This window comes from Mytilus galloprovincialis, chromosome 1 (assembly GCF_965363235.1).
Source record: "Mytilus galloprovincialis chromosome 1, xbMytGall1.hap1.1, whole genome shotgun sequence".
Taxonomy (NCBI): Eukaryota; Metazoa; Mollusca; class Bivalvia; order Mytilida; family Mytilidae; genus Mytilus; species Mytilus galloprovincialis.
In genome coordinates, this window is record NC_134838.1 from 10,823,614 (window position 1) to 10,849,607 (window position 25,994).

Below are 25,994 nucleotides of genomic sequence, written 5' to 3' on the forward strand. Positions count from 1 at the left end.
AGGTGTAATCTATGATTTAATCAAATAAATTTAAATAAATATTACCAAAAAAATCAAAAACACAATAATAACAAGAGTTAGGTTCTTCAAAACGAAGAATACAGCTTCTTTCGGCATATTTATTTCCGTGTGTACACACACTGAGGACGTATGATACATGTACACATGATATAGAAGTTACGTTTGCTTATTCGCTGGGTGTATAGAATACACCATGACACCAATCATATAAAAATCTCTGTTTTCGATATTCTTATATATATGAGGTTATACATAAATAAAAGACTGATTAATAGGTATTTACATTAGGCAATGAAGAAGTAATGATTCACCTAGCTAACAGACAAACTTAAATTTCAAGAATAAATTACAAACTCAAAAAGATAAGCTATAAAACAAGTTCACGTAAAATCATTCCTTTTCAACCATCTTCTCCAAATGTCAAACTACGTATCCAGAAAAGGAAATTATAAAGTTCCATTTTAGTCCATGCAAGGGCTTCCACTCTGACATTTATGACAAAGATCACTGCGGTGGGGCTTGTTTGGATCAGTATGGCGTTGTGCTTTTTCCGCCCGGGAACAAATACAGTCGCTCTGACCACACTTGGAGCATTTCAGCTTTTCAACTTTGTAAGGGCTACAGGCTGTATTGCATTTTTTGCAATCTTGTTCGTAGTATTCCTGGAATTAAATGAATGTAAATTAACCCACTTGATTTAGATTTACTGTTCACATACGTCACTGGTATTAAAGAGATAATCGTAACTGGAATTACGATTATCCAAATATGGCGACGGCAGATGTAGGTAACATCTTTACCTTTATTTTTTTCAAATGTAGTATGTTTTTGTCAATAGTTACTGAGCTGCAATGTTTTTCTATACCATTACATCATATTTGAATCGTAACGGTGTACTGGAATTGTCTAAGCGCTTTGAAAATTGCCGTTGAAAAATTCGGGATGATAATCGTAACTCGGAAAAAAGATAATCGTAATTATGGTATTAAAAAATGAGAAGATAATCGTAACTGGATAGTGTTTTATTAATATTGACACTAAAAACGTATATATGATAGCACATGATGAAATTATGGTGATGAATTAATAACGTTTCAACATCTTATGACATTTCTTTTTTGTGCACATATTATTATTAGTTCTAATGAAAACAGCTACATACTATTATATCATAAAATTGGATGGTTGAACAAGCTTCGAGAAATTTGGAAATGGGGAAAACACGAACTATTTTTGAAATACAGAAAACACCAAGAACTAGGAATGTCACAAAATATGGGAATGAGCGAAGAGGCAATTTTAAAGAAAGTTATGATATATGGCAATAATTGTCGGGCGAAACGCATGTGTCATCCTACATCAGATTTGTGATTAAGACTGTTAAAAAACATTGATTTATCCTGAATAAAAACATAGTGTAACAAGAATGTGTCCATAGTACACGGATGCCCCACTCCCACTATCATTTTCTATGTTCAGTGGACCGTGAAATTGGGGTCAAAACTTTAATTTGGAATACAAATTAGAAAGATCATATCATAGGGAACATGTGTACTAAGTTTCAAGTTGATGTAACTTTAACTTCCATCAAAAACTACCTTGACCACAAACTTTAACCTGAACTTTGCACTATCATTTTCTATGTTCAGTGGACCATGAAATTGTGGAAAACTATAATTTGGCATTAAAATTAGAAAGATCATATCATGGGGAACATGTGTATTAAGTTTCAAGTTGATTGGACTTCAGCTTCATCAAAAACTACCTCGACCAAAAACTTTAACCGGACGGACGAACGGAGGCACAGACGGACGGACGGACGAACGGAGGCACAGACGGACGGACGGACGAACGGAGGCACAGACCAGAAAACGTAATGCACTCTACTATCGTAGGTGGGGCATAAAAACCAACTATGTACTTGCTTCCGAAGCTACACAAAAAACCTTACAAATATAGATTTATTTCTTCTTCAAGCCATTGTTCCACTACTAAATTGTCTATTCTACTTACTAGTACAATTGGTACAATAAAAAACCTGATAATAAATTGTTCAAATAAGGCCTTTGAAATTAGTGTAATTAATTAATTTTGGAGTGTATATATTGGTGATTTTGAATCTGTTCAAAGTTTTGATTTTTCTACCCTATATACCACTTTGTCTCATATTCTTATTAAGAAAAAATCCACATCCCTAACTAACTGGGCATTTAAAAAGTCAGATTGCGAGTACATGTGTTCAAACTCTTTTAAGTAGCAATAAACAAAAGAACCATGTCAATTGGACATGCTTTGATACCATATATGCGCTTGAATTTGTACTTGATAACATCTTTATTCGCTTCGGAGATTCCGTATATCGTCAAGTTATTAGAATTCCAATGGGGACTTACTGTGCACCACTTATTGCGGACCTGTTGTTGTATTGTTGTGAGTTACAATTTATGACTAAAATTAGAAAAATACCATCGAAACAACATTTGATACAAAAATTTAACAATACTTTTAGATATTTGGATGATATATTGGCTCTCAATAATGACGACTTCAGTATGTATACTAAAGAAATTATCCTGTTGAACTTACTTTAAATAAAGCTAATACTAAGAATGACCACTGCCCTTTCCAGTCGGAGACCCGGTTGAAATAGAACAAAAGAATCGAGGCTCTTTGTTAGAGAAGGCGATAAATGTGTACTTTAATGTTTACTATAGTGATTTTTTTAAGTTAATAGAAACAAACAAAATTATAATTTTCTTCTCAATTACGAAGTGTTTTATTTTAAAAACACCATTTGCATAAGTTTTCAATTTATCTAGTACATAGTTAAGCAGAACAATTAGATATGAAGTCGACGACATGGGTATCTTTCAAGTTGGATGTAAAAAATGCATAACCTCCAATTTTTATTTATTTTTTTACCACAGACGGAAAACATATGAGTCTATTAGTTCAATAATTTTCGTGTCTGCCCTTCTATTATGTGACTCAAGAAAAAAATCTAAAAAATGGGTAACAATAGTATCGAAAAGAGAAAATGGGGTGCACCTTTTTATGTTAGGGTGTGTTTGAGTTGAATATTTTGTCTTGATATCGTACAAAGCAAGAATATTTCATATATCGTCTCGCTTCAGATTCTATCATTTTTTAAATATCAAAGCTACGGGTTGACTTTATAACAGAAAAAAATCACAGTACTAAAAGATGAAATATATGGGTCAAGTGAAATACCTATCTAATGAATCACAAAAACAGAGTAGGTGTGTTCGAATAGCTATTGTTTTTACTAAAAGTACTTGACGACAGTCTTTCAAGTTGGATGATGAAAATGCATATCTTCGAAAAATTATAATTTTTTGTGTGTGATAACTAGGGTGTATAGTCTTCAACCACTAAAAAAATCTAGTCTGCCCTTCCACGAAATATTTAATTAGAATTTTTTTTAATGTTTATGAATTTTCGAAAATTCCACCTGACAACCGATGAGACAATAGTTTTAAGTTGAATCAATGCAGACAAGATCGCATGCCAAGAAATTGCCTCCGTTGAAATTCTGCAAACACCCCATAGAGCAAATTACATGGATGATTAATATTGACCATTTGGTGTATAAAAAAAGATTACAAACATTTGCTACCCCCTGGTGCTGCTGAAGATAATATTACACGCACACCACATAGTGACATGCGCATTGTATTGGCCGGACAAATAGTCCTGGTACTATTCGTCCGGCTAGCCGGACAAATAGCAACTCCCTTTGGTATATGGCCGTGTTCTAAGCGATACGTACATGAAGGTCATAAATTAATTTCTTGAATGAAATCAAATCTTTAGCTACTAATGACTGCCGTAGGAGGTCGACCGGAATTTTTAGCGAGGATTTCTTGGCATGTTAACTGATGCTCATTACCTAGTTGATACATTTGTCTTTTAAAATACAACTGACATTTAAGGATCATAATGGTGCAATGTGGATAAATTTATCGGTTTCCTAGAGCAAAATCGTGTTTATATATTTCAACTTGTACGATTCGCTCGTGTATGTAACAACGTACTCGATTTTAGCAAGAGAAATTTATGTATTACTGAAAAATTGTTACACCAGGGTTTTCGATATCACAAACTAGTCAAAACATTTACTAAATTTTATCATCGGTATAAGGAAATAATTCATAAATATAATTCAACATGCAGACATCTTATAAGTTCAGGTATTTCACATCCAATCTTTAATGGTAATATTCTTTACAAAGCACAGAAATGTCAGTATTCATCTCAAAAGCTTACAAAGCCTTTAAACAGTTTTATTAAGAAGGGATATAGTTACGATACTGTTTTAAGGTCATTAAAGATTGCATACTTTGGTTTTAATATTGATTCACTTATAGGGTCTTTGCATCGGAACTAAACACATTTATTTAAAAAAAAACAGTTTTTGGCATGAAACGGGTGGTGTTTTTCTCATATATTTTATGAAAGTATGATACTAAACCCCTAACGGGCAGGATTGTGCCTGATATTCATATGATGAAGACATAATCTTTCAATCAGTTTAATTGAGGTCTGGAGCTGGCATGTCAGTTAACTGCTAGTAGTCTGTTGTTATTTATGTATTATTGTCATTTTATTTATTTTCTTTTGTTACATCTTCTGACTTCGGACACGGACTTCTCTTGAACAGAATTTTAATGTGCGTATTGTTATGCGTTTACTTTTCTACATTGGCTAGAGGTATAGGGGTAGGGTTGAGATCTCAAAAAACATGTTTAACCCCGCCGCAAGTTTGCGCCTGTCCCAAGTCAGGAGCCTCAGGCCTTTGTTAGTCTTATATTTTTTTTAAATTTTAGTTTCTTGTGTATAATTTGGAGTTCAGTTATGACGTCCATTATCACTGTACTAGTATACATAATTTTAAGGGTCCAGCTGAAGGACGCCTACGGGTGCGGGAATTTCTCGCTACATTGAAGGCCTATTGGTGGCCTTCTGCTGTTGTCTGCTCTATGGTCGGGTTGTTGTCGCTTTGACACATTCCCCATTTCCTTTCTCAATTTTATAGTAACTGTAGAAAATATTGTTTTAAATCATTAATTACAGATGGCTATATGTGCTATTTCTCTCCCCCCCTCCCGGGAAGCCACTGCTGATTCAAGTCTAGCCCATACCCTAATATGCCAAAATGAAGTATGAATAACGTTTAGTATTCGCCAGAGACAGTTTGATCCTATTCTATGTTGATAAGATACTGAAAATTACATGAAACTAACCCTTGTTATATGTTTTGCACGAATATAATTGAAAAATACCAAATCTCCAATACTTGTTTCGTAGGTGACCGTTTTGTAGTGGACATTTTTACATGTTATATTTTCCCCCCACAATCCCTATATTGCAATAGTAACAAGAATGATTTTATTCATCAAAGCACGTACTTAGTTGTACACTGATATTTTTTTCATAATTTTAAAACCAGATACTGAAGGAGTTTTGAACCGTTTCGTAGTGGACATTAACAAAAATACGGTATCACTCTGGTCCATATGATGTGCTTTTTTTTTCCAACAATGAAACTGCCGTTATAAAAGCATAAGTTCTTTTGTAAGACCCTTATAATTATATCTCTTGCAAACATTGAGAATGAATGTTGAATAGGGCGTCTAGGGTCATGCTATTTTGGTTATTTTGAATCATTCAGGATTCAATAGCTAATTAGTCCCTCTAAAAATAGTATGTTTCTTTGCTTAAAAATGTTAAATTTATTTCCATGTACTGACTGCACAAAAACTCACTTGTAAAGATCAAACACATTTTTTTTAAAGTGGCTGGGACAAGCAATCACGGTTTTGTTGAAAAACGCTCATAAATCGGGATATATAACTTACATAAATTTGTCTTAGATATTAAGCTGTAAGTTTCTTCATTTATTTTTATTTTCGTTAATGTCATCAATTAACTGGACATTTGCATTTTAAAACACAAAATACTATTGAAATGCTGAAAGACAAATTTATTATGTTTCAGTTACTATTATCCGATACAGAAATTACGATTATCAAACAAGAAAAATTCTATAGAGTTACGATTATCATCTGAATTTTTCAACGGCAATTTTCAAAGCGCTTCGACAATTCTAGTCCACCGTTACGATTCAAATATGATGTAATGGTATAGAAATACCTTGCAGCTGAGTAACTATTGACACAAACATGCTACATTTGAGAAAAATAACTGTAAAGATTTTACCTATATCTGCCTTCGCCATATTGGGATAATCGTAATTCCAGTTACGATTATCTCTTTAATGCCAGTGTACGTATAATAAGCAGTTTATCCACAAATAATTTTCTATATGTGTCACGTATACGAAGTATGTCGAAACCGAGATAAGACATTTTACTTTTTATAACACAATGAAAACCAATAATCAACTCAATATTTGGTAAGAATGCCGGGATAAAAACAGAACACTTCTCTCTCTCTGGATATTATCCTTAATATTGCTATGGTACAATTCCCGTATATAAATCAAAAGTAGAAGCAGTTGGATAAAACCGGCAAACTCCGCGCATTCTACACAATTAGAAACAGCATATCATCTAGTGGCGGATCCAGAAATCGTCATGACTGGGGCCCACTGACTGCCTAAGAGGGGAATCGCTGCAATCATGGTTCAACAATTCTCTCTATAATCAACCAAATTTTTCCCACACAAAAGGAGGGGACATTAATCCGCCTCTGTAATCATGTAAGGCAATGTGACCAAAAACAAAACACGGAAATTCTGTAGTATTCATGCAAGGTTATGTTAACAGTCAAAAACAGAAGTTTCCTTAACTAACATATCAATCTGTAAGCATCAAATGGATTTACTGTAAAAAAAACAACTCATAAACATTCTGTGAAAAACATGACATCCGTCAGAGAAGAACTTGTTTGATCTGTTGTAACTGATTTGACTTCATTATGTTTTTATTCGAGTGCCACTGATATAAACGAAAACCAAACTCTTAGTCTGTTGAACTAAATTATTAGTTTGGTATCTTTATAAACCTCTGTGTAAGTTAACTGCTCTGTGTCAGCCTTTGAATAACAATCGTGATGGTGGTTCCATATTTAGCGGCATTAAATACGTTCTATAATCCATTGTACACATCGTAAAAATAACTCTGGTCACACTTTGATTTCAATAAATTGATTGAGTTAATTAACCTATTGGTCATGGTTAACGGATGTCCACAGAGGTGAATTGTAAAAATTCGTAAATGAAAATTATCATTTTCAAAACTCGACCAAACTATTCTATTTGTAGTTTGAAAAAAAAATGTCCGGTAGAGCTACCTTTTATCAACTTATGAATTTTACTTACACTATCACTCCACTGAACACAAAACACATAGGCACTTTCCCATTGTGCTCTACAGTTCGTACATCTGAAAAATCCATATCTACGTCCTGTCCCAGGCATTCTGCTTATTCTTCCTTCTAGTTAGACGAGCTTTGTATGGACATATATGATAGATATTAATAGATTTTGCGCATTAAAAATGTATAGTATTTCATGATTCAAAGTATAGAGATTACTTGTAAATCTACTTTCTGTTTCAATTCAAAAACGCTTCAACCGATAAATATTCTTTTCTCAGGAGAATCTTAAGCAACGTTAGGGAGCTACTATTTGATTTTTATGGGGGGGGGGGGGGGCGGGGGGGGGGGGATGACAAATTTTGTCCTGCATTTTTTTTAGTTGTAATCTCTGTCCTGCCTTTTTATTTTTCACCCTTTTCGTTCCTGCCTTTTTTTTTAATCTTAGTTAATCTCAGGATTAGTTTAAGTAACGTTAGGGAGCTACCATTTTGTCCTGCATTTTTTTTTTAGTTGTAATCTCTGTTCTGCATTTTTATTTTTCACACTTTTCGGTCTTCTTAGTTTATCCTGACATTTTTTACATAAATTGTCAACCTGCCTTTTTTTTGCCAAGTTGCTCATCCTGCCTTTTTTTTTTTACTCAAAACTCCTGTCCTGCCTTTTTCAAATTTCATGGATTGCCTGTAATGACAGACATTCACTTAATTTGATCTTTGTCCTTCTCTTTACATTTAAATTACCACTCGTTAACTTAAAGTTACAAAAAGAAGTCCATTATTTGACAACAGCTTGTCTTCCTGGCTCGACATACTTGTTTAAAATAAAAAAAAAAAAAAAAAAAAAAAAAAAGAATAGCTATTTGAATACTTCACGGCCGAGTACAGCGTGTTTTGAATACATTTTCTTGTGTTTAGGATTTGAACACAATTCCAAAGTTCGATTTAAAAAAATAAAGGTTTCTATGAGTCTGCATCGCTCTTCTGTCAGACGCATGCCGATTTTGATTATTAGTTTCATTTTTGTTTCAATCGTTATGTTTGTGTTTTCATTGAAGACAAGGATTTGTATAGTAAGTATACTATACAAATCCTTGGTGAAGATTTCCTTTAGTTGATTTTTGTTCTGTGTTCTCCGGCTCTATCTATTATAGTTTCACAAATCAAAACAAGTCAGCATTGCCATTTAAAGACAATTTCTCCGGCAAGGAGCATTATTCCAGCAGCACCTACATACTAGTCCGAGATTACTCTGACGTCCAACGGCTGTTTTGCCAGACAAGCTGGGCCGTGGGACGGCCCGAGCTTGTCTGGCAAATCCCACGGCCCCAGATTGTCTGGCAAAACAGCCGTTGGACGTCAGAGTAAACTCGGACCACTCATAACTTGATGATGTGCAAATAGTCCGGCGGCTACAAGCATATTTCAGACGAATTGTGCACATCCTGCTACAAGCATGAAGTTTGGCATATACCTTCCTCAACTATTACTCTTTTATTTCAGATAGGGAGGCATTTGAAAAAAATAACTCACTTCCGGTAAAATCCAAAATGGCGGACATCATACTTAAATCAGCCCAATATCGAAGGCTAGTATGTGAAAAGGTGCTAATATCATGCTACTAACATAATATTTGGTACTTACCTTTGTTATATACTATTTTTGAATATATGATATAGATAAGATGTCTTCAAAAACCCTACTTCCGGTAAAATCCAACATGGTGGACAAATTACTAGAATAAACTTATATTTAGGGAGGGTAGTTGAAATGTGTTTTATTGTATTGCTACTATCATTACATTGTGCAGGAACATTTCTTTTGCGCTTCTCATGGATACAATGTATAAGACATATCTCTTTAAAAACCTTACTTCCGGTAATATCCAAAATGGCGGACGTAGAAATATCAATTTTCTATTTTAATATTCAACTTTTTTCAAAATGTAAAGAAAATGTTTTTTGTTGTTGTTTTTTTTTTTGCTTGTCATTAAACTTTTGGCTTCTAGTTATCCTCAAAACCACTAATTTTATTCTGTAGTAAATTTTTAAATAACACTTCCGGTAAAAAAAAAACCAATATGGCGTAAATTTCAAGAAATGAGTCCTCAATCCATATCTTTGATTAAAAGTTTTATATAGATTGATTAAAACAAAACAAAATTACTAAAGTACTTAAACATTACTACTATTTGGCTTAAAATACATGTTTATTCACAGTCACCACCACGTGCATACAAAGCAGTGCACGGGAGACCCGATTTTCCACATTTAAAACGACCGTGACATCTGTATCTGTATCTGTATGAATACTTTGACGAAACCAATTCTGGCTTTAATATGACGGTTTGAGAGAGCGCCGCCGATTTATTGACGAGGCGTAAGAGCAGATTTGACCCTCTCTATTCTTCGAACTTCTTGGCAGTTATGTTTTTCTTAGGACGTGTTTTTTTTGAGAAATTCGTCTGGTTCAATAGCGGGAATCAGCCCCTAAACCACTTCGTACATAAATATCAACTTCTAGCTTGTTCGTCTTGCAATTATCTTGAGGTCTTGCAGTTCCAGTTGGGCAAGCATATTGGAGACACAACCGTCCTCTTTTGACTTGTAATCTATGGTGATAAATCTTGCCCCTTGACGTTGTATCCTTTGTAGCTTATTCATGTTTGTTACCGTGTAGGGGTCCCGTACTATGGCTCCATATTCCATCGTTGATCTGACGGGCTAGATGTAAGCTGATTTTTGCAATCTTGTGGGCAGTATTTCAAGTTTCTTCTTTGAAAGCCTAGTGTTGAATTTGCTTTCTTTGCCATGTTTAATATGTGGATGGTCCATTTGAGGTCTTCCGAAATTTGTAGGCCTAGTTTCGGGTTATGCTTGACTTGTTGTAGTATGTGTCCATTAAAACTGTAGATTTTATGGCTTTTGTTTCTGATGCTTAGGATGTAGCATTTTTTGGCATTGAACCGCATTCCCCAGTACATCCATAATGTACAAGCTTCTGACAAAATGATGAGGCCTTAGAAAGAGTTATTTAAAAGTGATCGTCTTTGTCCCTTTGCCATCCATAGCGCCTGAACCGGGTAGCATAAGAGCCAATTCCAAGCTCGTCCCCTAAACACTTGCCTTAGTATATTGCACGTTTTACATGCTGGAAAATACGAGACCAAGGTGAGGGAATACCCTCAATTAGTCTTTCCTTGTGCGCAAATAGTTATTTTCTTGATTCGTGAACCATGTTAACCCCATCTGATAAGATTGTGTGATCTTACAGTTAAACCTCGGTAATTTGGGCTGATCAATCATCATTCTTTATGTTAAAGTCACATCTTCAATTGCCATCAATGTTTCCCACGCTTTTTTTCCTTTTCAAGCAATCAGAGAACCATATCACAACCGGTAAAGACATGGATCACAATAAGTGTGTGTAATCACTCATTGCCAGGTGTATTGAAAGGTCTTTGATATACATTTATCCAAAGCTTTTTGCCCTCCCAAACACAATCCATAGTTCGTCTACCCCTGTCACCGAATAGCGAAACAGTTATGACAGCATCATCAGTAACGACTATTCGAATCATGACTCGTGCAAGTTCGTGTTTCATTGCATCAGACACATGCACCATGATTCTATTGTCAGCCTCTTAATGTGAACATGGTGAAATACATCACGAGGTTGATAAGATAGAATATCCTGAACATTTGTTATAAGAACCAAGAGCTACATTTAGGAAGAAGGGAATACACAGACGAATCCAGAGTCAAAACAAAATCCTCAAAATTGGCAAAGTTTTCTGAGAAATGACGACAATAAGAAAGAACTTTTAAGTTTTCATTCGCAACAGCTTGCTCAATAGATTTTGAGGAAGAGGTAGTTGTAGTAACAGTTGCTCAGGATGTTCTGTGTTATCCACCACATGATGATTTTTCAAGCTTAGCACCATGTTCACATGAAGAGGCTGACACTTGAATCAAGATGCATGTGTCTGATGCAGTGAAACACAGACTTAACTGAGTCATGACTCAAGCAGTCGATATTGATGTTACTGTCATTGCTGTTTCGCTATTCAGTGACATAGGGGCAGACAATATTTGGCTTGAATTTGGAAGTGGAAAAAGCTTCAGATATATATCTATCCATGACCTTTCAAATACACAACAGCTTGCTCAATATATTTTGAGGAAAAGGTAGTTGTAGTAACAGTTGCTCAGGATGTTCTGTGTTATCCACCACATGATAATGTGTCAAGCTTAGCACCCTGTTCACATGAAGAGGCTGACACTTGAATCAAGATGCATGTGTCTGATGCACAGACTTAACTGAGTCATGATTCAAACAGTCGATACTGATGTTGCTGTCATTTCTGTTTCGCTATTCAGTGACATATTGGCAGACAATCTTTGGCTTGAATCTGGAAGTGGAAAAAGCTTCAGATATATATCTATCCATAACCTTTCAAATACACTAGGCATTGAGAGATTACACGTTTGCTGGGAAAGGAACTGCGTTGGTGACATGGATGGTGTTTGAAGATGTGACTCTATCATTCAGAATGATGATTGATCAGCCAACATCACCAGATATGGATTTGACAATGTCATTGATAAAACGATACGTGGTTTTGTTGTAAGATCGAACAAACTTATCAGATGGGGTTAACGAAGCCAGAAAACATGTGGTTTTTAGAAGAGGAAATACTTATTGAGTCTATTCCCACGACTTGGTCTAGTCTTTTTCAGCAAGTAAAACGTGCAATATACCATGGCGGAGGCGAACGAGTAACAAGCTTGGTATTGGTTCCTATGCTAACTAGTCCAGACGCTTATGAATGGCGAAGAGAAAAATGTGATCCATGGGAACCCTTTTGGACATCTCTTTGTGAGGCCTCTTCATCTTATCAGGAGCTTGTACATTATAGATGTAAGAAACACTAGTTACCACGATCTTTGTGAATTTGGAAAATAAGCTCTCCGATTGTGAATAAACCTGTATTTGGGGCCATAAATTAGTCATTCTTAAGATGTTTAAGAACTTTAGTGATTTTATTTTGTTTTAATCAATCTAACCAAAAACTCCACATCGAAGATATGGATTGAGGACTCATCTTTGTAATTTACGCCAAATTGTTTTTTTTTACCAGAAGTGTTAACTTTGTATTTAAACATACAAAGCTGAATAGAATTAGTAGTTTTGAAAATTATCAACATTTCTATGTCCGCCATATTGAATATCACCGGAAGTAAGGGTTTTAAAGACATATGTTTTATAAATTGTATCCACGATAAGCACCAAAGAAAGGTTCCTGCACAATATAATGATAGTAGCAATACTTTAAAACACATTTCAATTACCCTTCCTAAAAATAAGCTTGTTTTAGTACAATGTCCGCCATGTTGGATTTTACCGAAAGTAGGGTTTTTGAAGACATCTAATCTATATCAATTATCCAAAAATAGTACAAAACAAAGGTTAGTATGAAATATTATGATAGAAGCATGTTAATAACACCTTTTCACATACTAGCCTTCGATATTGGGCTAATTTAAGTATGATGTCGGCCATTTTGGATTTTACCGGAAGTGAGTTATTTTTTTCAAATGCCTCCCTATCTGAAATAAAAGAGAAATAGTCGAGGAAGGTCTATGCCAAATTTCATGCTTGTAGCAGGATGTGCACAATTTTTCACAAAGCCGCCGTACTAAAACTCCATACAGCGTTATCGTGCACGGGACCGTGCGAGCTTAATTCGGTATAATCCTATAGTTCCGGAAAATCAAGTTTCACGGTACTTGTTAAAAATTATTGCATTTTATCTTTGTTTCTCTAGCTCTTGATATGTGCTCAATTTTATATTTAGAATGAAGAAGAAAAATTACATTGAACGAAAACTTTGTGTACATATTTTTGTTTCGAAACCACCTGCAATAACTCGTTTGAGTTTACAATATTCATTCTCAATAATTTTAAACCATAAAATAAGGTAGAAAATATGAATAATGCAGGTAAACAACTTTCATATATATACAAATTAATATGAGGCAGGAATTACCTGTAAATGGGGACGAAGTCTGTATGAATTATTTTTTTGTAACTTACATATTTGTTAAGAAAAAGAAACGGAAATACGTTTCCGATTTTGGTTCTGTTGTTAGGGATTTTAGTCGTGACGTTATTTAAGTTGTGACGTCATATGCAATGTAAACAAAGAAACGCCATCATCGGGTAACGTTGTTTCACATCCAGGAATTATTTAAAATGAAATTGGTATTGCGTTCCTTCCTATTTTATACTAGACTGATAAATATATTTTTTACTCAAAGTTTCATACAAACGAGACCGGAAAAAGGAAGTACATTGTAAATTTCTGCGCAGATGCGGGAATTCAAAACATGACATCAAAAATATTGAACGATTTTGAGTTCATTAGTACAATGAAAATTTCGGGAAAGTTTTCCCGATTTTTTTTTTTTTTTTTTTTTTTTTTTATTGATTTTTCTATTGTTATTGGGGACTTCGTCCCCATAATATAGAACAGTTTTTATTTTGGTTCGTTGTTTTCTCATTTGTTTGTTTAATGCTTTATAACCCTTTTGCTGTCGGAGGAACACATATGTCCATGTTTCAATTCCAGCAAGCTTCTCCTCATTGGGTCAGTCTAATATGAGGCAGGCATTACCTAAATGGGGACGAAGTCTGTATTATTTTTTTTTAATTCAAACATGTTGATAAAAAGAAACGGAAATACCGTAACATTTCCGATATTGGTTCTGTTGTTTGGGATTTAGTTGTGACGTTATTTAAGTTATGACGTCATATTAAATGTAAACAAAGAAACGCTGCATGTAACGTTTTTTCATATCAAATAGTTATTAAAAATGATTGGGTGTTGAATTTCTTCCTATAATTGTTGATATGTTGATAAGTATACATTTTATTCAAAGTCTCATGCAAACAAGACGGGAACAGGAAGTAGATCTGAAAAAAAAGTTAACGATTTTCAGTTCATTAGCAGAATGAAAAATTCTGGAAATTTTCCTGATTTTTTTTTTTTTTTTTTATTGATTTTTCTACCATAATTGGGGACTTCGTCCCCATATTAAACTCCAACTATGTAGATTAGAAAATGTAATTGAGAGCATAAAACCAGACATCATAATCTGCATAGAAACATGGCTAGACACGAATATTAAAAGCTCAGAGATTTGCTCAAAAAACTACATCATTTATTGGAAAGACCGCATAAAAGGTGTTGGAGGAGGTGTCATGATTATTGTAAAATTATCTTTAAAATGCGACCATGCATCAGTACTTGACACAGACTGTGAATTAATCTGGGTTGAATTAGAAAGTTCAAACTGCAAATAAGAAAAGTATTTACATATGTGCATACTACAGAAGGCATGTTTCTGACGAAGAAAGCTTGAAATACTTTGAGTCATCAATCTCAAAAGTAAGTAACATTCCAAATTCAAACATTATTATTGGTGGGGATATGAATTTCCCAGGATGGGATTGGAAAAGTAACACCCTAAAAGAGGGAACCCAATATGCAACCCTCCACCAATCCTTTAAAGATCTAATTGACAACCATCATCTTATACAACTAGTTGAAGAAAATACAAGGAAAGAAAACACACTAGATCTCATTCTCACTAATTCACCAAGTCTAATTCAGAGGGTAGATGTCCTTCTGGGTATATCGGACCATGATATGGTCTTCACAGAGTTTGACATGAATACCATCAATTTTAAGGAACAAAAAAAGACTCGTACCACAATATAAGAAAGCAAACTGGGAAGGTTTCAATGCAAATAGTATGTGGGTAAGAATAAAGAAGGCTCTGCTCAAAGGAATAAAAGATCATATACCACACAAAAAATCCAAGAAGAAAAATAAACACCCATGGATAAATGGTAATCTAAAAAAGCTGACAAAAAGACAACAACGACTCTACAAAGGAATGAAAAAATCACAAGATCCTAAAGTAAAAGAAGAATATAAAGCCCTAAAGAAAGGTGTACAAAGAAAACAACGAAATGTGTATTGGCAATACATCGAAGATATTATCACTCCTCAAAACGATGAGAAACCATTTGAGGGATCAAAGAAATTCTGGTCTTTTGTTAAACATAAAAGAAAAGAAAAGATTGGCAAAACATCACTTATGAAAGAAGGAAAACTGTTCACTGAACCAGCGGATAAGGTGAACATCCTTAATGCACAATTTCAATCTGCATTCTCTGAAAAACGCACATTCACAAAAGATCAATTTAGACCATCTAACCGAATGAAAACTAATAATACATCACCAACTATCATGACTATGAAAAACATAACCATAACAACAGAGGGCATAGACAAACTACTGAAAAACCTGAACCCAAACAAATCACCAGGCCCGGATGGAATATCACCTAGAATCCTCAAAGAACTACACAGTGAGACAGCACCTCTCCTACAGTTACTGTTTTCAAAATCCCTAGATACTGGAGTGGTTCCAAATGACTGGCGTTCAGCTAACGTGTGTCTGGTCTACAAGAAGGGCCAAAAGTATACTGCTTCAAACTACAGACCAATCTCACTGACGTCAATTTGCTGTAAAGTAATGGAACATATACATGTAATTGTATCATCAATTATGACCCATGGTGAAAACAACAAAAATTCTTTACAAATTACAACATGGTTTCAGGAAAGGAAGGTCCTGTGAAACTCAGCTCATCAAATTTATTGACAACCTAGCTAATAACATGAACATGGGACAACAAACAGATGTGCTGATAATGGACTTTGCTAAGGCCTTTGATAAGGTCAACCACAGCTTACTAGTAAACAAACTACATACTTACGGAATAAAAGGCAACACAAATAGGTTGATAAAGAACTGTCTGAGTGGAAGAACACAAACTGTCGTATTAGAAGGATGCAATTCAACATCAGTCCCTGTTGCTCAGGAGTACCACAGGGCTCAGTCCTTGGGTCAAGCCTCTTTCTATATTACATCAACAATCTGCAAGAAGATTTAAATGCTACAGTTCGCCTGTTTGCAGATGATACCATCGCCTACTTGACAATAACATCAAAAGACAGTGGAAAAATATTACAAGACGACCTTGATAAATTAGCTGAATGGGAACAATTATGGTGCATGAGATTCCACCCCGACAAATGCAACATATTGAGGGTAACAAACAAGAAAACACCAATTCAAACATAATATTATCTCCATGGTCACAATTTGGAAGAAGTGCAGTCAGCCAAATATTTAGGTCTCACCATTCAAAACAACCTGAAATGGGATCAACATATACAACAGATAACTGACAAAGCAAATAAAACACTCGGATTCTTGAGGAGAAACATCAGAATCTCATCAACAAAAGTAAAGAGCCAAGCTTATATTGGACTAGTAAGACCACATTAGAATATGCCGCAACTGTTTGGGACCCAGCAACAAAAGAATCGATCTACAAAATAGAACAGATACAAAGAAGAGCTGCGAGATACGTGACAAATAAGTACAAACCAACTGCAAGTGTCACAAAAATAAAATAATAGACCACCTAAAATGGAAACAAGGAAGAAAGGAAACCAGACTAGTGATGTTCTATAAAATAGAGAATAATATGGTAGCAATAGAGAAAGAAGAAGGACTCACACCACCAGTAAGAAAAGGGAGAAATATAGAGAAGTACCGCACTCACGTATTGATGCACACAAGGCATCATGCTTACCACAGACTATAAGGGACTGGAACGCCTTACCACCAGACATCCCACAGGCAGAGACACTAGGTGCCTTCAAGGCCCTAGTGTCAAACCTCTAGAGCCTTGGAGGCTCCTACTGTTTTTAGCCAGTTTTTAAAGTTTAATTAAAATTCACTGTATATAGTTAGTTCCACGGTTTTACTTCAACAATTAATGTACTTGGACGTCTTCTCCTGCAAACGGAACTCGTCAGAAACATATATAGCAGAATCTTCAGTTTGTTGAAGGAGGCTATTATCTGACAGAAACAGAAATTGGTGTATCTTTTTCAAATAAAAAAGATTTTTTTCAAATAAAAAAGAAAGAAGACTAAACAGTGTTATATGTTTCTTCAAGGGTCCCAAATGTACTTTAACTTCCTTCACCATAATAACAGACTTCCTGGTGACCTACACGCTCCCTTGGGCAGTGTTGGGTGGGGATTGTTCTGGTGGATGGGATTATATTGTAAAGGACACATCTCCATTTATCCTTAGGGAGTGTACATGGATCCTTTGTACCCTTGCAGTCAATCAAGGGATGCGTCTCAACTAGTGAAATCTCGAAGTACATACATACACATGTACAATGGTCATTTTAGTGTGGCGTCATATAAGATATCGAATGACGTCATTGTTGGACATCTGACGTCACTAATGTCGAGCTGTCATATTTTCTGGCACACAAAATGCAACCTTAAAAAACAAGTGGAGGCAAGAGGGTTAATTTGATTATCTTTTAAAATTTCTAATCAAAATACAACCTGAACAATTGTGAATTAATCATGTTAATGTAAAGACTAAAGTAAGAGTGTGAAAATTAAAACACCTCAAGTTCTTTGGGGCAACTGTGTTTTTTTTTTAATAATTAATACCCCAACTGATAGGAAAACATTTAAAGTAACATGTATTTTGAAAACAAACTTTGAAAGTTGTTCTATGATTAATTACAGCTCCCAAGCCACAAAGACAGCCAAGAGAAAACAGGAGAAATAGAGCAGCAATGGCTGAAGGTATGAAGAGAATTATATGTAAAAGAGGGGTGAAAGATACCAGAGGGGCAGTCAAACTCATAAATCGAAAAAAAACTGACAACGCCATGGCTGAAAATGAAAAAGACAAACAGACAAACAATAGTACACATGACACAACATAGAAAACTAAAGAATAAGCAACACAAACCCCACCAAAAACTTGGGGTGATCTCAGGTGCTCTGGAAGGGTAAGCAGATCCTGCTCCACATGTGGCATATGTATGACAGTGGTATAATTAGAAATAAACATACATGAGAAACTTTTATTAATAACATTGAAGTCAATATTACAAACTGATTTGTCATCAAAACACTTTGTCAGGGGATTGAAATGGAATTCCCAAAATGAGATTTTAAGGGATTTCAACCAGATTTTGTCTAAGACTCTAGTTTTCTTTTGTCCTGTTTTGTAGACAGTTGTCTTTTTTATGTGTTTTGCAATGGTAATGTCAGTTTTTCTTCCACTAATGACTCTAATTGTCCCTTTGTCATGTTTTTCCTCTTTATTTTTATTTTAAACTATACATGCTATATCACACATATATATATGAAAAAAAATGAAAAAAAAAACTGACAGCCAAAAACAGAAGAATGATGACTATCCACACATGTCCGACTAGTTTATAATGGTTAATGTTACATATTCGGCAGCAGATTTCAAGTTAAAAAAATTATTTAATGTTACCCTTTTGTTTTATTAACCAATAAGACACAGGCAAAACAAAACACACTATTTGAAATAATCATTTTAGAAACATCTGGTATAATGAAATAAATAACGCATAGCTTTGTCTAGGTTTACGATGTTTGTCTCTGGGTTTAATGTTTTTCTCTGGGTTAAAATCTTCTCTTTCCCTTAGCTATGTATTATTTATAAAGTGTTGACATTATATTTACAAGACTATTAAATACATCTGACAAGCTGAAGTATTTGACAAACTTAATTTCTGTGTAAAGTTTGTTGCTTCTTGTTCATTAATATTTGTTTGTCACAAACAGCAGATCAAGATTCTGAAGCAGCTTCTAATGTGATACCAGGTATAAGTCCGGAACCAGCATTTAAGGCAGCCAATAGTATTCAGGATGCAAATATTGTTGATATTGACGGAGGAGCTCTTGAAGGGGTGAGTGTTTTACCCTGATATTACTTTTCATATTGGAGGACAATAAACAGTTCTTGTTTGATTAGTGTTTGTAAACCATGGATAATAGCTATAGAATTTTTATACTGAGTGTACTTTAATCCTTTTTGTATAAGAACATGACTTATTGAAAATTTCTTGGATAATAAGAAATTTCATAGTTTCATAACCAGTGCTCCAGCTAGAAATCGAAAGGGGCAGGGTGCCAGTGGAGGGCAGGGCACTTTTGTATGAAAGGAAAAGGCACTGCTCATTTCTTTTGTCAATGTTTTTGTGTGTATCACAAGTTCACATTCTTTTTTTTACTGTAGATGCGTAAGTTGTTTTTATCACTTATTCTATAAAATTTGCATTCGAAAAGTCATTCATACTACATGTTAATAAAACATGGCAATACACATTCATACATCACATCACTATAAACCAAAAGAGGCAAAACATCTCTTTTTTCCCCCCTTTCAAAAACATAAACTAAACATCTCATAGTTTAGCATTCATGTATTAGAATTGTCTTATTTCAAAAATGATAAGAAATCGATGAAAGAAAAGACAATTTAATCTTTGGAAAAAGTCGTCAGGGCAGAAGGGAGTGGATTGAAGGCACCTAGGGCGCAGCGCCCTTCTATTTTGGGCTAACAAGACCACTAACAAGGGTATGATAATTTTCTCTAACTGCATCTGGGTCGGTCTTTACAATGCCCTCGGTACCAGGTGATATTGCAGCAAGTAAATTAATAACAGAACCCATCACTTATTTAAACTGACAAAATTTGTGTTATATAGCCTTTGTAATTTTATTATCAGATAAAAATTCCATTGAAAGTCAAAGAATTAACATATGTACTTGGTCTGAAAACTTGTAATGATTGAAAGATATATATACAGAAACATATTATATTATGGTTGTAAGCTATTGACAAGGGATAAATCATCACATGTGACAGTTTTAGTGGTAAATAATGTTTATATTACTGAAATATGTTGAATAAAAATTGCATTATTCTTTTCATCTACTTATTTTTTTTTATATACTGATGGAATTGTATTTGTGTTATTGTAGGGAGGTCAAGTCTTGAGAAATACTGTTTCGTTTAGTTGTTTATTACATAGACCTGTAAGAGTATATAATGTTAGAGCTGGCAGGAGTAAACCAGGATTAAGGTATTGTTCCATATTCTACACAGTGGTCTTGGTGCATAGTATAACACAAACTGTCAAAAATACTTCACTATTATAGGTATCTCTTTAACTACAAAATAAGCATACATTGATTTTATTTATGAAGTTTAATATATTTTTATGCCCCTGCTATAGTGGAGGGGGCATATAATAAAGGCTACCCTTGTCTGTCACTACATCTTTCTGTCCCTAAATTGGTTTCCATTCTCTAACTTTAGTTTGCTTCAACCAAATGTTATGAAACTTATTATAAACAATGCTTATAACGACAGATCAATAACGAATTTGGGTATAACTTTTGGCTTTCTTGAGTTATGTTCCTTTATAATCCTACATGCAAGCTGGGGCATCATCGGTGTCCATGGGACACATTCCCTATTTATTTGAACTGTTGTGTCAACAGGAAACATGAAATCTTGAAAAGTTACAAGAACTAATAGTTTTTCAAGGTTTAGGAATACTCCTTCAAAAAAAAAGTTCAAAATTTGGTTAAATATGTAACTGTTTTTGTTTTAAACTTGGCTAATTAAAACAATGAAAAACAAGCATGAAGGATTTTAATGTTTTGCCTTTTCTCTGTATATTTCTTCAGGCCTCAACATTTAACTGGTATAATGTTAACCAGAGATGTTTGTCAAGGTAGACTGGAAGGAGGGAGTGTTGGCTCAACAGAAATCCAGTTTCATCCTGGAAATATTCAGCATGGAGACTATACAGCAGACACAGGTACTGCAGGGTAGGTTCTAGTTTAACAACAAAGACTTGAAAAAACAAGGTGATTTTTCTCTGTAAGCAAATATATTGGTTGGTTGATATGCTTGTTAATGTAGAGAATCTTGATATCTGTCTGTGAGTTAGTTGATGAAGACAAAATATAACTTGAAAGATAAATATTTAAATCAGGCTTTCTGCACTAGGCACGAGGTTGGCATGGTGGGGTATAGGACACATCGTATAAGTTCTATTACCTTTCTGTTTGTGATATTTTTTATTAAACTGGTAATATTTTTATCTTTTTCGTAATATGTGTTCTTTTTATTCTTGTTCTTGAATGTGTAAATTAGGGATCCTTCAACCATATACAGCTGGAGAATATTTTAATTTTTCAATGATTATGAAATGAAGACAAAAATTTTAAAAAAATCCTGAATTCACGAAAATTGGTACCCATGAAAATAAATTTGTCAAAAGACTGTTTCCTAAAATTGTAATGATTATTCTTCCATTATTGTCCTTTGTTCAACAATAGCTATAGGTTGTGCTCACAACTTGTTCTGAATTTTTAGCAACCGAAAACTAAATTCCCAATTTGGCTTCAAAGAATAAAAAAATAAATACAACAATAACATGACATGTTTAACTAACAATGTCTACCACCAACCAAAATATTAAAAGCAATTATAGATAAGAAATATTACAAAGCATAGTTTTACCCTGAACTATACTGGATACATATTTCAATGTCTATGTACTGCGTTTATTAATGGGAACGGCAAATATTTGCCTCCACCTAGAGCACTTTGATCCAAAATAATTGCTGTATTTGTCCTATAAGAATTATATAATTCATGGGGGCCTGAATATATCGTGATTTTACCAACGTTTTGCCCTATATGACAAATATTTTAATTTGAGCGTTGAATAATGTTCTTTTTTTCAGGAGTATTTGTCTTTTATTGCAAGTAGCTATTCCATGTTTAGTTTATGCTGACGGTCCTACAAATCTGACATTAAAAGGAGGAACCAATGCAGATATGGCGCCTCAGTTAGATCACATGACTATGGTATTTAAGCCCATTGCTGAAAAATTTGGAATGAAGTTTGACTGCAGAGTTATCAGGAGGTATGGATGTTGTTATAATTCTTCAATTGTAAATTCATTTCATATTGCAACATATTTAGGTCTGCTTGCGTGTATTCAAATGTAACTGTATTAAGTATTAATGTAAATGTCCATTTTTGTTTGAAAATAACTAGGAGATGTGGTAGGATTGCCAATGAGACAACTATCCATCAAAGTTCAAATGAAGTGGATGTAAGCATGTATAGGCAACAGTACATCCTTGAACAATGAGTGTGCATTTAAGTTTTATTGTTAAAGTATCATTATTCATGGAGTACCATTTAGTGTTTCATAAATCTACTGAAATTGGTATCCCACAAAGAATACACTTAATCACTATTTTTCCCCAATATAACTAAGCATCACAAAGATTCCCGTAAAAATTTTGATGTCACAATAGAAATAACTAACACCACAAAGGAAAAGTGTGTGTTGTATGAAGTCAAGTATTGCAGAAAAGTGATTATGTCTATAAAGAATCCACAGTCAACTAAACACCTTATTGAGTTAAAAAAAATGTTTTATAAATAAACAAAGAGCTAATTCAACCTCCAAATACTTAATGCTAGTTTCTGGATATTTTTTTTAAATGTATGATGCAATAATTTCTATTTTATCATATAGAGGGTATTATCCTAAAGGTGGTGGAGAAGTAATGGTCACATGTCATCCAACCAAACAATTGTCAGCTGTTACTATGACAGACAGAGGGGATATCAAACAAATCTATGGAATATCATTTGTAGCTGGAGTTCTTCCTGTCAGGGTAAATAATGTTGCTTTTGGTTTCATTTTTACATGCTTACATATGGACGTTTATAAAAAATTGGTTGATTTACTAACTCTGATAATTATTTTCATGAAAAATATGTAGTAGTCTTCTGTTCAAATATCTTTTAAGTACCTTGATTACTTTCGACATAAAATGGAATAGAATAGAAAATTTGTTTTTAAGTCAGGGGATACATGAACATGACAAACATTAGCTCTGCAGAGCTTTTTGTTGAAATGGATCTTGTGCTGCAATAGGTTGCAATAAACTGCAGATTTAAATTCATTTAAAGACAGTTGGCATTTTTATTTTAATAAAGCATATAATATTTTTGTAAAAATATTTGTATATTTTAAGAAATGAAACACTGACCACACCTTTCAATGCTAAAAATGGTAAACAGAATCACTTGTATAAGCTGCATAAAAAAATTCAAAGTGATAATATTTGTTTCACAACCATATTTGGTGCCAATTAGAAAAAAATGAAGTACACTTTACTGCCTTAGCATGACTAAGGTGTTGAATGATTGGTGAAAGGTTAAACAGTTGATAATTGCTGTAGGATAATTTGACAGATCTGCTAATGTGATGCACTCTTTTTTTATTTCATTACAAGTTAATATTTAAATTGGTGAAAATTTAAAGGGGCACTAGCTACGAGATGTATAAAAAAATCTAAAGTTTGATTTTTTTCTGTTCAATCAATAATGAAAGTGAAATAGTGAAAATACAATTCGCTTTTTGCAGCCTAAAAGGTTCAATTTTGTCAAATTACGCCAAGAAACATTGATAATTAGTAATTCACTTGCAAGTGAATGAGTCGACCTCTTTAAATCCGTATTCATGTGAACTTCAATTTAACCCCTAGCTAGAGATTGACAACGCATGCATTGTACCTGTACTGGTTATTTAAAGAAAAAGAATGTCAACAATGAAAGTGAAACTACAGTTAATCATTTGATTACTAATTCGATGCACATAAAATCATTCTTATAGGTTAAAAACAATGAGAAACATCTATTTTTAATCTATAAAATAAAATCAACAGACCTATAAAAATCAAATTGCACGTGTTGGTTTAATCTGCTCATATCTTTATTTATGTTTACATCGCTTATATGGTTATCTAAGGTCAAATCGATAGGTAATTAGATGGCGGCTGGACTAAAATACACACGAAACGAACCTATATATTATCTACCCCATGCTCTGTAAACTGTTTATTTTAGACTTTTGATAGTTTGGATAAATGTTTTACATTGTTATAAATCAAATATAAGAATTTGAGTCAAATCGGTGACCATGAATTTGACAGCTAGTGCCCCTTTAAGTGGAAAACAACTTTCAACTTTTTTATTCAAAGGATTTTTTTTTAGATTTTTTTGTGGTCAAAACTAAAGTGGTAACTCTCACTTTTTGCCTGAAAAAAAAAATACTTTGAACTTTGAAAGTCTTCATTTCCTGTCTTCAGAGTACTTCAGTGTTCTCCGTAGATATTTCATAGTATTCTGTTAAAAAAGGTAATTTGAAATACCATCTTGTTTCTAAAAAGTTTAGAATCACATCCATTACACAATCTTTGAGAAAATCAATTCAGATCGCATCAGATTAAGAAATATATCATCACATTACCATGATGCTTAAAGGCCCTGGGGAGAACACTGACTATTTGCCAAAACATTTTATTGTACATAATTTTGTATAGCTCATCTAGGACATTGTTTAATCCAATTGTTTATGAGATTTTTATGCCCCATTTATGGGCATTATGTTTTCTGGTCTGTGCATCCGTTCATTCTTTGTCTGTTCCCTATTCTTCTGTTAGTTCGTTCGTTTGTCTGTCCGTCTGTCTGTCTGTCCCGCTTCAGGTTAAAGTTTTTGGTCCAGTTAGTTTTTGATGAAGTTGACGTCCTATCAACTTGAAACTTACTACACATGTTCACTGTAATATGATCTTTCTAATTTTAATGCCAAATTAGAGATTTTCACCCATTTTCTGGATCCATTGAACATAGAAAATGATAGTGTGGATAGGAAATCGTGTACTAGGGACACATTCTTGTTATGAATATTTTCATTCACTTTTTTGTGAGAAAAACTAATAATGATGACTATGAAACAAATCAATGTGTATTTCAGGTTGCCCATATTATGGCAAAAGTTGCTGAAAGTGTAATACATAAAGAATATAAAGATGTGCCAGTAAATATAGATGTAGTAAAGGAAGTAGCAGCCATAGGTACTGGTACAGGTATTGTGTTAGTATTCATTTAATAATATTGTATTGATTTTCCTTTTGGAGCACCATTCATTGTAAAGTATTAATTTCCCTTATTGAGCACCCACATTACTCCCTGGTTCCTGAGGTTATTTTTCTCAGTCTTTGCTAAATTTTCTGTGAAGTGTTTTGTTATTGTTGTTAGTAGTGTCATCATGTTTTTTTTTGCCCTGGTGTTATCTGTTGTTAGTAGTGTCATCATGTTTTTTTTGCCCTGGTGTTATCTGTTGTTAGTAGTGTCATCATTTTTTTTGCCCTGGTGTTATCTGTTGTTAGTAGTGTCATCATGTTTTTTTTGCCCTGGTGTTATCTGTTGTTAGTAGTGTCATCATTTTTTTTTGCCCCGGTGTTATCTGTTGTTAGTAGTGTCATCATGTTTTTTTTTGCCCTGGTGTTATCTGTTGTTAGTAGTGTCATCATGGTTTTTTTGCCCTGGTGTTATCTGTTGTTAGTAGTGTCATCATGGTTTTTTTTGCCCTGGTGTTATCTGTTGTTAGTAGTGTCTTCATGGTTTTTTTTTGCCCTGGTGTTATCTGTTGTTAGTAGTGTCATCATATTTTTTTTGCCCTGGTGTTATCTGTTGTTAGTAGTGACATCATGTTTTTTTTTTTTGCCCTGG

At 34.0% G+C, this 25,994-nt stretch overlaps 1 protein-coding gene and 1 long non-coding RNA gene across 6 annotated transcripts in view; one reads left to right on the forward strand and one right to left on the reverse strand.

The window, feature by feature from the left end:
* Window positions 1-3: 3 nt before the first annotated feature.
* Window positions 4-7,541, reverse strand: LOC143065142 (uncharacterized). Its single transcript, XR_012975406.1, has 2 exons — window positions 7,385-7,541; window positions 4-683 (listed from the first exon to the last, which is right to left on the reverse strand). It is a non-coding gene; the product is annotated as an uncharacterized LOC143065142 (long non-coding RNA).
* A 5,671-nt stretch (window positions 7,542-13,212) lies between these two features.
* LOC143065147 (RNA 3'-terminal phosphate cyclase-like) overlaps window positions 13,213-25,994 on the forward strand; it is a 37,095-nt gene continuing 24,313 nt past the window's right edge. Inside the window, exons 1-8 of one of the 5 annotated variants that reach the window (XM_076238539.1) lie at window positions 13,213-13,381; window positions 18,079-18,138; window positions 19,162-19,283; window positions 20,362-20,462; window positions 21,073-21,216; window positions 22,141-22,323; window positions 22,948-23,089; window positions 25,237-25,355. In XM_076238539.1, the coding sequence (XP_076094654.1) occupies window positions 13,369-13,381; window positions 18,079-18,138; window positions 19,162-19,283; window positions 20,362-20,462; window positions 21,073-21,216; window positions 22,141-22,323; window positions 22,948-23,089; window positions 25,237-25,355 (884 nt within the window). In that variant the 5' untranslated portion in view covers window positions 13,213-13,368. Of the gene's footprint in view, window positions 13,382-14,600; window positions 14,626-14,746; window positions 14,830-18,078; window positions 18,139-19,158; window positions 19,284-20,361; window positions 20,463-21,072; window positions 21,217-22,140; window positions 22,324-22,947; window positions 23,090-25,236; window positions 25,356-25,994 lie in introns of those variants that run through there. The other 4 variants (XM_076238528.1, XM_076238558.1, XM_076238566.1 and 1 more) reach the window with 4 other exon arrangements.